The sequence below is a fragment of the Haliotis rufescens genome, unplaced genomic scaffold, assembly GCF_023055435.1.
Source record: "Haliotis rufescens isolate VD_foot unplaced genomic scaffold, xgHalRufe1.0.p SCAF_3, whole genome shotgun sequence".
In the NCBI taxonomy this organism is placed as follows: Eukaryota; Metazoa; Mollusca; class Gastropoda; order Lepetellida; family Haliotidae; genus Haliotis; species Haliotis rufescens.
The window spans coordinates 60,784,366-60,799,335 of record NW_025964001.1 but is presented as its reverse complement, the minus strand read 5'-3'; the positions used below and the strand labels follow the sequence as shown (position 1 = coordinate 60,799,335).

At 40.9% G+C, this 14,970-nt stretch overlaps 1 protein-coding gene across 1 annotated transcript in view; it reads right to left on the bottom strand.

The window, feature by feature from the left end:
- Positions 1-14,170: 14,170 nt before the first annotated feature.
- Positions 14,171-14,970, bottom strand: part of LOC124132417 — an 84,167-nt gene continuing 83,367 nt past the window's right edge. The window contains exon 29 of the mRNA XM_048403471.1: positions 14,171-14,549. Within this exon, the coding sequence (XP_048259428.1) occupies positions 14,171-14,549 (379 nt within the window). The remainder of the gene's footprint in view (positions 14,550-14,970) is intronic.

The window sequence follows — 14,970 nt, the reverse complement described above, 5'->3', positions numbered from 1 at the left end:
AAACTTTAGAAGTCATGGCAACAACGGCTGCTTTACTCACATGTTTGAAGAAGGAACTGAGAGTTGAGATACCGGCCCTCAGCTGCTGCTATAGGGCTCTGCTCATGCTTCCAGCTCACTACATTATGAGCTGGCCTGTACATAGGACTGATTGCCAGACATGCTCATTAATCATAAGCTATACCGTACATGTCTCCATAATGAGCTGGTGGTAGGAGCTGAAATGCAACATTGCTCTCCACACAATATACCTATTACCTAAAGCTCATCACGCTTTCCGATGATACAACGACATAGTTCTGTCTCTATGCTTGTTGACAGAGGACATAGTTAACCTCCTTCCAGAGATCAATGTAAGGACAGGTGCTTGTTGACAAAGGACATAGTGAACCTCCTTCCAGAGATCAATGGTAAGGATAGATGCTTGATGGCAGATGCCATAGTTAACCTCCTTCCAGGGATCAATGTAAGGACAGGTGCTTGTTGACAAAGGACATAGTGAACCTCCTTCCAGAGATCAATGTAAGGACAGGTGCTTGTTGACAAAGGACATAGTGAACCTCCTTCCAGAAATCAATGGTGAGGACAGGTGCTTGATGGCAGAGGACATTGTTAACCTCCTTCCAGAGATCAATAGTAAGGACAGGAGCTTGTGGGTAGAGGACATAGCTAACCTCCTTCCAGAGATCAATGGTGAGGACAGGTGCTTGATGGCAGATGCCATAGTTAACCTCTTCAAGAGATCAATGGTAAGGACAGGTGCTTGATGGCAAGGACATAGTGAACCTCCTTCCAGAGATCAATGGTAAGGACAGGTGGTTGTTAGTCAACGCCATAGTTAACCTCCTTCAAGAGATCAATGGTGAGGACAGGTGCTTGATGGCAGATGCCATAGTTAACCTCTTCAAGAGATCAATGGTAAGGATAGATGCTTGATGGCAAGGACATAGTGAACCTCCTTCCAGAGATCAATGGTAAGGACAGGTGGTTGTTAGTCAACGCCATAGTTAACCTCCTTCAAGAGATCAATGGTAAGGACAGGTGCTTGATGGCAGAGGACATTGTTAACCTCCTTCAAGAGATCAATGGTAAGGACAGGAGGTGAGGTGAGGTGAAATTGGGTTTAACGTCGCGTCCAAGATTATTGCACTTATTTAGCGACGTGCATGCACGTGTATGTGTGTGTGTGGCTGCTTGTACTAGTCCGGACTGATGCCGATTTATAGTGCTAGCTCACTGAGATACCATGCCGCAGTTTAACATGAATACCCCACTCAGACACAGTATACTGACTCTGAGCCGACCAGTCCTTGTTTTAGCCCCTTAATGCCGAGCGCCAGACAGGGTAACAACAAGTACAATCTTTTAACGTCTTTTTGTATGAGGCGGCCCGGGATCGAACCCTGGACCTTCCGCTCTCCGGGCGGACGCTCTACCACAAGACCACGGAGGCGGTCTGGTAAGGACAGGAGCTTGTGGGTAGAGGACATAGCTAAACTACTTCAAGAAATCAATGGTGAGGACAGGTGCTTGATGGCAGATGCCATAGTTAACCTCTTTCCAGAGATCAATGGTGAGGACAGGACACTGATAAATAAAACTACTGCAAGGACCCACTGTTCACCGAACCAGTCTGCAGCCTGGGACAGGGGTCATACTTTGCCTCATTAGAATAAAGATATAGAAATCAGCCAAGCATGGAATTGTGTGACTGCAAGCCCAGGTTGTATGGTAGTGTAAACAAGTCAGATCTTACATAATGGATGTGTAATACCTTTCCTGTAATCTGTTGCATGGTGTGCGTACAGAAAGTTCCCTCAGCCATGAATGTCCCACAAATAATGGCTGTTGATGTTTGAACTACAAGGGGAAACCAACTTACAGCCTAGCATACTTTCACAGACCTGTGTTAGGAGCTGGAGCCCTGATTAAGCCCTTGCTTACAGCTGAATTATTTCATTAGTAGTTCACAGTGAATGGAAAGATGTTTAGCTTACTTTATGCATACACACAGGCACTATTAAAACTTCAGTAGGGTAGTGTAGGGTATTAACTATATACAAACACACGACACTAGTACATTTGTGGTAGGGTAGGGTAGAGTGGGGCAGGGCAGGATGGGGTGGGTTGTGGCATGGCGGGGCAAGGTTGGGATGGGGCTGTGTGGCGTGGGGCGGGGAAGGGTAGGGTAGGGTAGGGTAGGGTAGGGTAGGGTAGGGTAGGGTAGGGAAGGGTAGGGTAGGGTTGATCTTCCCCTGCCGTTCCCCAACTGGTAGATCTTCCCCTACTGTTATCCATCTGATTTATCTTCCCCTGCCGCTATTCAACTGGTTGATATTCCCCTGACGTTAGTCAACTGGTTGATCTTCCCCTGCCGTTATTCAACTGGTTGATCTTCCAAGCTGTTATCCAACTGGTTGATATTCCCCTGCTGTTATCCAACTGGTAGATCATCCCCTGCTGTAATCCAACTGGTTGATCTTCCCCTGTCGTTATTCAACTGGTTGATCTTCCCAAGCTGTTATCCAACTGGTTGATATTCCCCTGCTGTTATCCAACTGGTAGATCATCCCCTGCCGTTATCCAACTGGTTGATATTCCCCTGCTGTTATCCAACTGCTTGATCTTCCCCTGCTGTTATCCAACTGCTTGATTTTCCCCTGCTGTTATCCAACTGCTTGATCTTCCCCTGCTGTTATCCAACTGCTTGATCTTCCCCTGCTGTTATCCAACTGCTTGATATTCCCCTGCTGTTATCCAACTGCTTGATCTTCCCCTGCTGTTATCCAACTGGTTGATCTTACCCTGCTGCTATCCAGCTGGTTGATCTTCCCCTGCAGTTGTCCAACTGGTTTATCTTCCCCTGCTGTTATCCAACTCGTTGATCTTCCCCTGAGATGATCCATTTATCTAATACCCTTACACAGTAGCCATATGTCCTACAGATTCCCACCCACCACAACCATGAGACACTTGTTGGTGCCCAAGGGGCATAATGGATTCATTAATAACAGTGAGTCCACATTTATCCTCTTATCAGGTCATATGAACAGCCCGTCATATACCCCTATGATAAATCCAGTATTAATAATGTCAGTGCTTATCTGTTACATGAAGCCTATTTAAATGTCAGAGCATGGAAAGTTATACCCAGCACAATGTAATATCCAGGAAAGCTTTGTGTTAATGCAGTCAGTCAGGCTTCTGCTTGGCCTCTACGTCAACAACTGTTAACTGTTACCATACAGCATTAATTAAGGTATTACTAGCTTTCCACTAGCCTATTGATGTTTCAGTCAGTAATATCAGGACCTGAAAGACTGCTCTGTCATGACAAACATGGGCAATTATATCATTACATAATAGATAATTAGATATGGACCCAGCTTGATAAGAATCAACTCCTTGCTTCAGTTGAATGTGGCAGGGTAGGGCAGGGCGGGGTGGGGTCGGGCAGGGCAGGACAGGGCAGGGAAGGGTGGGGTGGGGTGGGGCAGGGCGGGGCAGGGCAGGGCAGGGCAGGGTATTTCATATATACATCCCAATTTGGAACAGTTTCAGGATGGATTAAAAGATAAACAGTAACAATGCACCCATTCTCACAACATTAGGAAACACATCTACATCCCCCAAATCACAACATTTGTACAAATCTGTTTACACCTGCATTTGGATGACAAAGAATTATAGTATGGAGGGTTTTTCACATTTTTACCAGGTATTGTTTTTGGATCACTGAACAAGTGCAAACACCCACATGAACATAAGCTTAAGGTTTAATACCAACATGCTTTCAGGTGGCAGGGTTGAAGTAGTAGTAGTAGTTTCAACATGAACATAGTGATAACAAGGGGAGAGCTGTTGACAGTGATGGACAATGCAGGTGGGTGCATGGGAAGATGCAGCACCTTTGGAGATCACATCTGATCTACTTCTGACCACGGCCCCCCTGGGAAGTACTAGGGAAGTAGCAGGCAACACACCGTAACTTGTTGTAATCTGTGTGTTGGGATACACAACACTACAGGCAAAATGGTAAAATACACCACTAATGGATTAGATGGTCACGCTATGTGAGAGTGAGTATGGTTTTATGCCGCTTTTAGCAATATCCCAGCAATATCACGGTGGGGGACACCAGAAATGGGCTTCACACATTGTACCCATGTCGGGAATCGAACCCGGGTCTTCGGCTTTAACCACTGGGCTACCCACCCGCCCCTCACGCTATGTGAGACAACACTAGAGTTCATGAACATCAAACCATTATGATGAAGTCATTGTTGTTGTAGATTCTGAACCAGGAATTCACTGGCCATTTGGAACATGCATTTTAACAAGTAAAACTGACACAACTATAGGTCATTATGCAAATTTATATATCAACAATAATATGATTTAAATCGGAGAAATCACTTGATTTCACATTTAAAATGAACAGATTCTCATGTTTTGTTCATTACTGAACAGTCATGATGCATATTTTTGTGATTTCCAAACCCGACTGGTAGAGCTACAGATTATCTATAGTCATATGAAAAAAGTGTGTGTTCTTTAACTTCTTTTGAGAAGTATATATTAATTAATGGTGCTCAAATCATGTATGGGATTAAGTGTTGGACAGAAATCCCAATGAATAGTGACAAAGAGCATATTATAAACTTCTGTGACATGGAGAAGTTTTAGATAGGGTGTGTTACTTTCCCCTGTAATACTGCTCCACACTGCACTGACGTATTGATGGCAGAATCAAATGTCATGGTTATGGTGAAATAAACTACGGAAGCTTCACTTAATGTTTGCTCAGAGTTAAATTGTTCTGACAACTTTCTGTCTATGTTTGCATTAAAATACATGTAAGATTGTTCTTCTATTTTTTCACAATAAAATACATGTAAGAGTGTTCTTCTATTTTTTCACAATAAAATACATGTAAGAGTGTTCTTCTATTTTTTCATGGTTGAATGGATATATACAGTACTGATAATACCTTACTGTTGTGTAAGTCTTAAACCTACTGCCAGCGTGTTCAGTTTCTGTGTATCTCATCTTACAAGTTTAAGTCTTCAAGTCATCACAGATGGTGATACCTCTTGGTGCCAGTGTCATCGAGTGTTCTGAAAATTGGTTCACCTGGAACTTTATCTCTAGTAATGTGGAACCAACTTTACCAGAGAACCAATGTACAAGTTAGATCTATTCCTGCTTGAACTAACTTCTCAGTGGAACTAGCCTGGGTGTGTAACCGTATTAAATAGCATGTTACCATGAGGAGTCTCTGTATCAGGGGATAACCTGTGACAGATACACATCACAAATAACACAAGTCTAGTTGGAAGATGGGCCAAGACATTTAAATGGCCTGAATCAAAACTCATTTTACCAGTTATTTGGCAGCTAGCATAAATTAACCTGAACTGTTTGTATACAGGGATTAAGCCGGGATTCAAAACAAAGTGCTCCAGCAATTTTGGAAAAAAAATGTTATTTTACTAAAAAATGGCATTTTTTTAAAGTTCTTATTTCTTAAATTCAGAGGTATTTTAACATTGTATTATGAGATTGTATTCAATGAAATAATATGAAACTAAGCATTGAAGCCTCTTTCTTTGTTTTTGGCCCTGTTATCAGTGAGATACAGGTTAGCTATTAGCAAATTAGCTATTAGTTACATGAATTGGGAAATATATAATTCGAATTTGGGACCTTTTAATGACATTTGCAGCAGATTTGGCATCGATTATGAGCAGGTCTACATAAATCCCCGGTATACCTTTAGCTATCAATACAGAAGAACTAGAACAATTGGTAGATGTAAAGTATTTACCTGTACAGCAGATAGCAGTTCTCCTGCATGTCCAGGTACACACAGCCCAGGAACACACAGCCTAAATAGCTGACTGTCACCAACTCCTGGCAATCAGGCCAGCACTAGCTCCAAGGACTTGGTATGCCTGGCATAGATACACACACAACCAGTTTACACAATAGTGTGACAATGTCGGCTCTCACATAACAATGATCTAAGCTGTCAATCCCTCTCGGCTGCATAGTCAGCTATTGAAGAGATGACAAATCACTCTCTAATGGCTAATTTGTGATAATGCACCCCACAATGTGGTAACATACCGGCAACAGTGCTAATCATCAGCTGGACATGTCACTGTACACCCACATTCAACAGTCTCAGAAAGCAGCTTCATGCCAGAGTCGGAGTGGTGAGGTGTATCAGGTAGTGGTCAGTCTTTGACTTCAGTGTATGATGGCACACTAAATGAGCACCAACTGGGAGTTCACCTTCCGAGGTAATCACCACCACAGCCATTGTGGCCACTGCATACACATAGTAGACATCTCACAATCAGTTAGAGCGCCACCTGGGATTCTTACAGAAGAAAAAGAGAATAGTGGTGGCACATGGTCCTGTGTACAGTGCACAGGTCAGAGTGAGTGAGTGAGTATGGTTTTACGCCACTTTTAGCAATATTCCAGCAATATCACGGCGGGGGACACCAGAAATGGGCTTCACACATTGTACCCATGTCTGGAATCGAACCCGGGTCTTCGGCGTGACGAGCAAACACTTTAACCACTAGGCTTCCCGACCGCCCGCACAGGTCAGAAATCAGGTGAAGTTAAACAACATTTGTCGCGGAGAGTCCTTGGATGGGAGACTGTTTTCGGCCGCCTGGCTCCTGAGAATTCCTAGGTATCCTTCTTGCCTGACACTGAAGTGCACGTAGCACATGTGGCGTCTCCTTAGGCAAGTGACTTTGTTAAAAACGTGCCTCTGTTCACCCAGCAGTAAATGGGTACCTGGTGGGATGAGAGGGTAATGTGACTTACCCTCCTAGCCCCTGAAAGCATACTCCCCAGGGAGCTGAAAATAGTTGCACACTGATCCACTGACCAGGGCAATAAAAAGGTAAAGCACCTGTGAACAGCCCAGCTGGAACTCAGCAATGGACGAATAGATTATTACTGTTATTGTTCCTGACAGTTCTGGATTTTTTTGTTATATACACCATGATGCTATGTAGTTACCTGTTAACTACATACTATGAACAACTCACTGATGATAACAATCAGTATCACATACTAATAACTTTTTGTGAAGCAACATAATTTTACAACATGTCCAGATACTTTCAGAGTGGATCAGTTAATTTTGTGCCTCTGTTGTGAGAGCATAGGCCTTCTTCACTCTATTGAATTACTCAAATGATTTAAGGTAAGATGAGGTGAAATGGGGTTGAAACGTCGCGTTCATGGTGAGACTAGTGTGTGTCTGTTCATGGTGAGACTAGTGTGTGTCTGTTCATGGTGAGACTAGTGTGTCTGTTCATGGTGAGACTATGTCTGTTCATGGTGAGACTAGTGTGTGTCTGTTAATGGTGAGACTTGTGAGTGTCTGTTCATGGTGAGACTAGTGTGTGGCTGTTAATGGTGAGACAAGTGTATGTCTGTTCATGGTGAGACAAGTGTATGTCTGTTCATGGTGAGACTAGTGTGTCTGTTCATGGTGAGACTAGTGTGTGTCTGTTCATGGTGAGACTAGTGTGTGTCTGTTCATGGTGAAACTAGTGTGTCTCTGTTCGTGGTGAATTGAATTCACTGAATCAAAACAGAAACAGTCTACCATTAATAGCTTCTTACATTTATAAGATAAAACTTCAATACAGTAAAAGTATGAAAAGACCTCTAGATGTAACATGTAGCTTGCCAGGAATATCAACAGTGCAACCACAGTACCCACCATTCTAACACTTCAACCAAAACTTTTCTCTGCACACTCACTTAGCTGGGCTGCATTGCCCCAGAAAAGAACAAAGATGGAAGATCTGTAAACAACATTCACGTCCATTAAATCAGGTTTAGTGCCTCTTGGACAGTTTTCCACACATATTATTATTCCAGCATACTGTGCTGGCACAATAGCCTTCACTGTTGAGCCTGTGTACACATTTATTGGATAATACTTAGTATTATGTTGTTTGCTGGTTTCACAGCATTGCTCCGTGTGCCGTTAAGCCCTGGCATTCATGAAATGGATTCAGCATAATCAGGGATCCTGTATGCAGGGCACTATAAATCTGTAATGGTCCTAATCAGAAAAGATCTGGGTTAAAGCTGGAACCTTGACTTGGACCAGGTGCTTAATATGTCAGTATACCATAGGCTTCCATGGGGTTGGTCACTAGGTGGATGGCATGCTTTTGTGTAACAGATTGAGGAGATGCAGTAAATAAGGCATGCCTTGAGAGTCCCACACAAAGTGTGCTTCTAGAGCTGCTTCAAGATTCATCTGCTTCATCTATCTGCTTATATGTGTGGTGATTCTGGAAGAATGCCACAAGTTCAACAGCTGTTCAATACTGCGAGATAATGGATCATGGGTGGCCAAAAGCGCCTTCATTGTCTCATATGGAAAATGTCTTGAATGGACAAATCAACATATAGTCTCCTATTAAGAATACACCTGATAAAAAAGTGCTACACCCTACTTCTGATCTTGTACCCCACTTCTGGTCTATTCTTTTGTTAAACTTGCACTGGCCGATTCATCACCGATACAATGACACATGCAGACTGTAACACACATACAGTGTATGTTTTTTTCGTTCACAAGTTAAAGCAGAGATGAATACAAAAAAGAGGTGCTATATAGTTTTGGGACAAATATTTTCAACATCTGAAGTAGGTGGCAGGAAGGAAAAGTGTTACACATGTTATACCACACTTTCTTGTGTAATATAGAGAGAATCTCACCCTCGTGTCTTTTGATATAAAATATATCAACACGAGTGGATAAAAGTGAAAGTATTTCCACTTGTATCGAGTGTTGATATATTTGATATCAAAAGACATAAGGGTGAGATTTTATTTATCATCCAACATCATTCTTCCAACTTTTTCAATTTGTAGACAGTAATAAGTAGTGTCTTAAGTGTAAAAAGTACTGCTAACAGCTTCAGTAGCAGAGCCATTAGTGATGTCATTTGATTGTGATGTCATGGTAACCTATGATGTCACAAAGGTCTGCAAAGCATTGAGATGCAATTTCATTCCAGTGATATCTACAATGTAGCTATCGCTTGATCTCACCCAAGGATATCTCCTGTGGAAGCCTGTTTGGGATGATAAATAGACACCAGGGCATAGTGTGCATCTCCCTCTTTGGCGTCTATCATAAATCTTAATTTGGTATGAATGCAAAATCAAAACATTCACATAGAGTCGGAGTATGCATATTTGTAATTATTTTCTACACATTGTAATTATTTAAAAAGCAAGTTGGACTAATCTAAAATTGATCAAAATCCTATTATTTACCAAATGTTTTAAGCAATTAGGTGAACTAACAGATTATGGATGACTGTAGGTAGTTTTTTTTAATATAAGTTTAAGGGATTGGGTGGTACTGGTTAAAGTGATCGCTTGTCACCCAAAAGTCCTGGGTTCAATTCACACATGGGTACAATGTGTGAAGCCCATTTCTTGTGTCTCCTGCGGTGATATTGCTGGAATATTGCTAAAAGCAGTGTAAAACCATACTCACTCACTGATATAAGTTTAGAATCATAAAGCAAGAAGAAAAACGGTCTGGCAAACCACAAAATCATGTAAACAGTTTGAACTACATTAGCATTATAAAGCGAACTAGACACAATAAATCTTAAAGGTTCTCCTCTTTTCTTTTGGCGATTGTAAAATTAACCAAAATTACAATAATAATCTAAGGTACATAAGCATGATAAGAGTGTCACAGTTAAAATTTATACTTGTTACTGAAAAATCCCAAACAAACAATAATTGGCTCCTTAATCCTTAATCAGTACCACAGTATTGGCTCTGTACATATTCTGTCGTGGATCCTAACATAGCTCCATGTTATTCCATATTTCATATTTCATATTTCATATTGTGCAATATCATGGAAGGCAAATTATTGTGCATGTATTACATACTGGGCAAATATACAGTGACAGTCTTCCACATAGTGAAAGGAGAGCTATTGTCATATATTGTAGTCCTATTTATATGAGGTCTTCTGCTGCAAATGAAATTAGTGCTGACTAAAGACCAGAAACAAAACATCTTACCACATTTCCTCTATTAGACGTCAGGGCGTCTATAATTTCCTTCAAGCTGTTGACCCGGCATCTGTTTAATGTTGGCAAAGTGCCACTTCACTTCCTTACATGCCATAACGTGATGTGACAGGCTTCTATTTTTTGGACAGAGTGTATACGTAAGACCGGCATCAATTAGAGGTCGGTGTATATTGGAGCCCTGGCTCTAATATAGGAAATACAGTAATTGTCTTTAATAACCTGTTTGTTTTCCACATACTGGGCAAGATTCTGTTTTCAAAGGAAGATGTAGGGTGATCCAGAAACCCACAGACCCACCCTTTGTGTTCATGTATTGGGAATATATTAGAAGTCATTGTTTCCAATCATTTGAATAGTCATTCTAAACTATTCTCTCTGAAAGGTTCATACTTATGCTTCAACATAAGTTTTTTGCTGGAGCAAGCAGGCGAGAACAAACTTAGTCACAACACCATTTGTGTTTCTTGTACATTTACCTTGACATACAATTCATTTTTGCTCTTGTGCTCTACAGATTATTAAAAAAAACATATCATAAATAAAACATCTTATTACATAACAGTTACTATTTCAAAGGGAATTGAAAGTGTAAGTTCTAAAACTAACTGAACAAATGTTTGATCCAAAACAAGATATTATTACTTACTTTACTTAAGTTTAGTTTCATTTTGAATGCATAATTTGCAACAGTGGTGATTTGTTTGTGTGTGTTTGTGTGTGTGTGTGTGTGTGTGTGTGTGCACGTGTGCATGTGTGTCTGCATGTAGGTGTTTGTGAGCACGTATGCGTGTGGGTTTGTGTCAGTCTCGTTCTCAAGCTCCTCACAGCGATAGTCCGTTCGCGGAGCTCTCTATACTATCGCTGCCACTAGTCAAAACTCCCCACTGTGATAGGTAACCCGAACCATGCTTGGAGTTGAACTCGCAACCGAATGACCGTCATGTTTACAAACAAGTGACGACTGTCGTGATGCCGAATACAGTTACCGCTGCTAAATTACTTTCTTTGTTTGTCAATTTGAATTTCTATTTCATTAAAACTATCATCTTTAAATGCTAAAGTAAAAATGTAAGGGAGTAGTTGGTTGATTTTCCGTTAGTCTGCAATCTCGAACCAATCTGATTATTAAACAAACAAAGTAAAACATGGTCAGTTGTAAACCTTTTCAAAATGAAATATGATGACATTCGCAAAGACATAAACAAAAGTATAAACGTTACTACATTTGGGGTTAGAGGGCAAATTTCAAGATTCTTGTAATGGCCGCGCCCACACTGGTGGCAGCGATGTTACCGAGATTATTACGATGGTGTCACGCACTGGGAAGGAGCTTGTCTCATTCTGTTACAAGGGAGACAACTCTGCAGAGAGTATCCCAGTTTAGCAGTGTTGCAGTATCAAAAGCAGACACTGAAAGCCCATACACATACATGTTACATCATATGACTATGTCCTGTTTCATTTTCTTTTATCATTCCCAGATCACAATAATGGCAAGCCTTTACATCATCTCAAAAAACAAATCTTACTGAATTTACAATCAGGACAACCATATATCAAATATCTTCATAATGTAGGAGATACACATCAGTGTTTTAAAATATGTGTCTGTGATTGTGTAATCAATGCCCGGAAATACCTGAATGTTGTTATTTCCAGACATTGAATACTAAATAAAGCTGGCAAATTTGAATACATACAAGGCTTATTAAGAAAGTAACCACAGAAGATATCTGTAATTGACCCTACCACATTTTTTCAAAGTATGCTCAGCTGTGAGACAATAACAACATCACTGGAATGCAGTGACATCATGAAGCAATGGAGAGCGTCAAATAGTTTCCATGACAAATGAACCGTTGGGTTAGCAGATTGCAGAGACAAATCAACAAAAGTACAGCTTATCTTACAAATAATCAACAAAACATATGTTTCTATAAAGATGCCACATTTTTGTCTTGAGCTAAAACTGTATTTTTAGCCCAAAAAAGTATTATTCTACATTTCCAGGTTTCAAGTCCCACTTAACTATGGCACACAAAACCGCATTTGAATCCAAGATGGTTGGTTTCTGGCATCTCAAGGGATGCAACTCTGCACAGTGAATCACGGTGCCTTAAGACATCAGGGCCACCCGTGCCCCCTGGTGCAAGTGGCTACTAGAAGTAGAGTACAGGTAATATATAGATGATATCTCATGTGTCGAGTGAAATATCATGTATCTCTTATCTAGTGACGGGGGAAGGAGATATTTTCAAAAGTGGCATAGCCACTTTTCTTAACTTCAGGAAACTCAGTCTTTCACACTGAAGTATATAATAATAATCAATATTACATGATGCATCGTGACCTGATACAAAGAGCCAGGCTACACATTCCAGTATATTCCCAAGAGTGAATGAGCTGGGTTTAACGACGTGTTTAACAGTATTCCACGTATCACGGCGTGTCAGCTTAATTGTGGGAGGAAAGCCCAAAGTGATGCAGGTCTCAGATGTTTACCTTTTCGGTGAAACCCACAAGCACGGGTATGGTGCTGACAAACCTAGAAACATAATCGGAGCGACACTGGATTTGAACCCACAATCATAGGTTTCTGGCGTGCCCAAGGGACCCAACTCTGCACAGCGAATCGCGGCGCCTTAGACGACTGGGCCACCCGTGCCCCCAAATTCCTAAGAACAACATGACCATTGAAGTTTATGAAAATATAGTTTATATGAAGAAATACGTATTTACAAAATAAAAGTTAGTCATGTTTTGAAAATGAAGTGACAGCATGAACGTTAAACAGTAATAATTGCAACAACAAAATCAATGTTTTTGACATAATATCATGTGCTGTGTGTGACTTCATCCTGTAAACAAAGTGTGTGTGATTCAACCATTCTCTTACTGATGAGACAAATCTCATGATATCAAGTATGATAGCTGAAAATAATTTACATGGCCGTAGTGTCATAAATTGATAACTTGAATTATTTTACTCTCAATAAATTATATGATATTATACAAAATGCAATCAGCAACACACATTAAGACAACACGTAACAGGAGAATGAATCTACTTGTAATACTGCCTAGTATCATGTGGTCAGTAAAAACTACAACAAAATTATGAAACTGTATGACTAACAAATGAAACATGCAACAAAAAACATGAAGAGGAATTCCGCTCTAAGATAAAAATGCTATAAAACATCAAGTCATGCTGACATTCAAAGATTGTTCAATCGTGTCTAAACCCCAGCAACAAAGGCTTGAATGCATACAGCCAGTATCAACTTTTGTCTGAAGGCACATATAAAGAGTTTGACTTCGTCTGTGAGAGTAAAACATATGTTCCTATACACAACTGTTTTCTAACAATATGTAACAAAACTACATGCATTCTCATAACATAACAAGTATCACTATATGATCTGTATCCGATGTATTTGGGTTACGGAGACACATGACACACATATATCTGTATGATGGTAGTAAAACATGAGACGCTATCCTCTCTCAAACATATCACAATTCGCTTTGGTTATAAGTATGTATCAACAAAAACTCATAAAAACCTCATAAATAATACTAAGAATGACATTTGTAAATAGCTAACAATGTATGTGCCATTCCGCACAGCTATCTGTATGGAGGGAATCATGAATCAATATCAAAACGCTCCCAGTGAAGCCAGCACATAGTCTACTTTTCCTGAACACTCCTATCTTTGGCAGACCTGTTTATTTCACACACAATGTTGTTTGCTATGACTGCTATCATCTGTGAGATGACTTAGAACTTGCACCACATCCAAAGACACGGGAAATACTGTTCGACGCTTGAGGCCGGAAAGGTACAATAAATAGGCAATGTCTTGTTGAGGTATCCACATATAGTCCCTGGCATACTGTGGTATTTGCACTCACCAAATCACACAAGAAATATCATTAGTTCATTTGGCACAAGTGGGAAGTGTTTATCACAGGATGCTATGATTGAACAATAAATTTGTTTCAAAACAGTATCCAACTTTTGACATTCATTTCTCTTGGGTGAAATCTAACTCAGTCTATACACCTCCTGGTCCGCCTGTAAATCTTGGCTTTGACATCCCTGGAACTGATTGGTCTGCTCCGAGAGTACCTATTCTCATCGCTGGTGGAGATGTTGGAAGCAAAGGACATAAAGCTGGTGGAGGAAGACTCTGCCAGGGACTCAGTAGAGGCATGCAGGTCACTGACTACGGAGGGGGCCGGGGAGAGGGACTGGCGCCGGCTTCCCTGATTGTCCCAAGGCGAGATGTGAGGTGATGGTGATGGTGGACAGCCGGGGACTGGGTGGATGATGGTCTGGATCCGCCGCTCACTCCGAGCCAGGTGGTCCCTGGCATAGGCAGCATAGCTACTGAAGGACGATTGTAGTGATGCATACTGGGAGTCATATCTGGAATGAAAAAATACATCTGTTTAGAGCTGTGACGGGAGAAAAAAATGGACTTGAATATGTCTTTGCGTTGGGGGGAAAAAACATCAAAACTCATTATGGCGTGTATAATGCGCACCCCCTGCTACACAGCTGAGTTTTTTTGAAAAAAAGTGTGCACTTTACTCAAGAAAATACGGTAAGCGTTTGTGATTACCGACTCGGACATTTACCATATTTATCAACAACAAATCTGCATTTCGCTTGTTTCAACTCGCACGACACAGTGACCGCTGCTGACTAGTCACTGCTACTCTGTTGAATCATAAGTAATAGCGAAGGGAGGCAACTCCAGAAATATAGTTCATACACAAGAAATAAAATGCACAGATGAAATATGAATCGTTTTGTGTTGTTTGCATTTTAATGAATGTGAAGACTT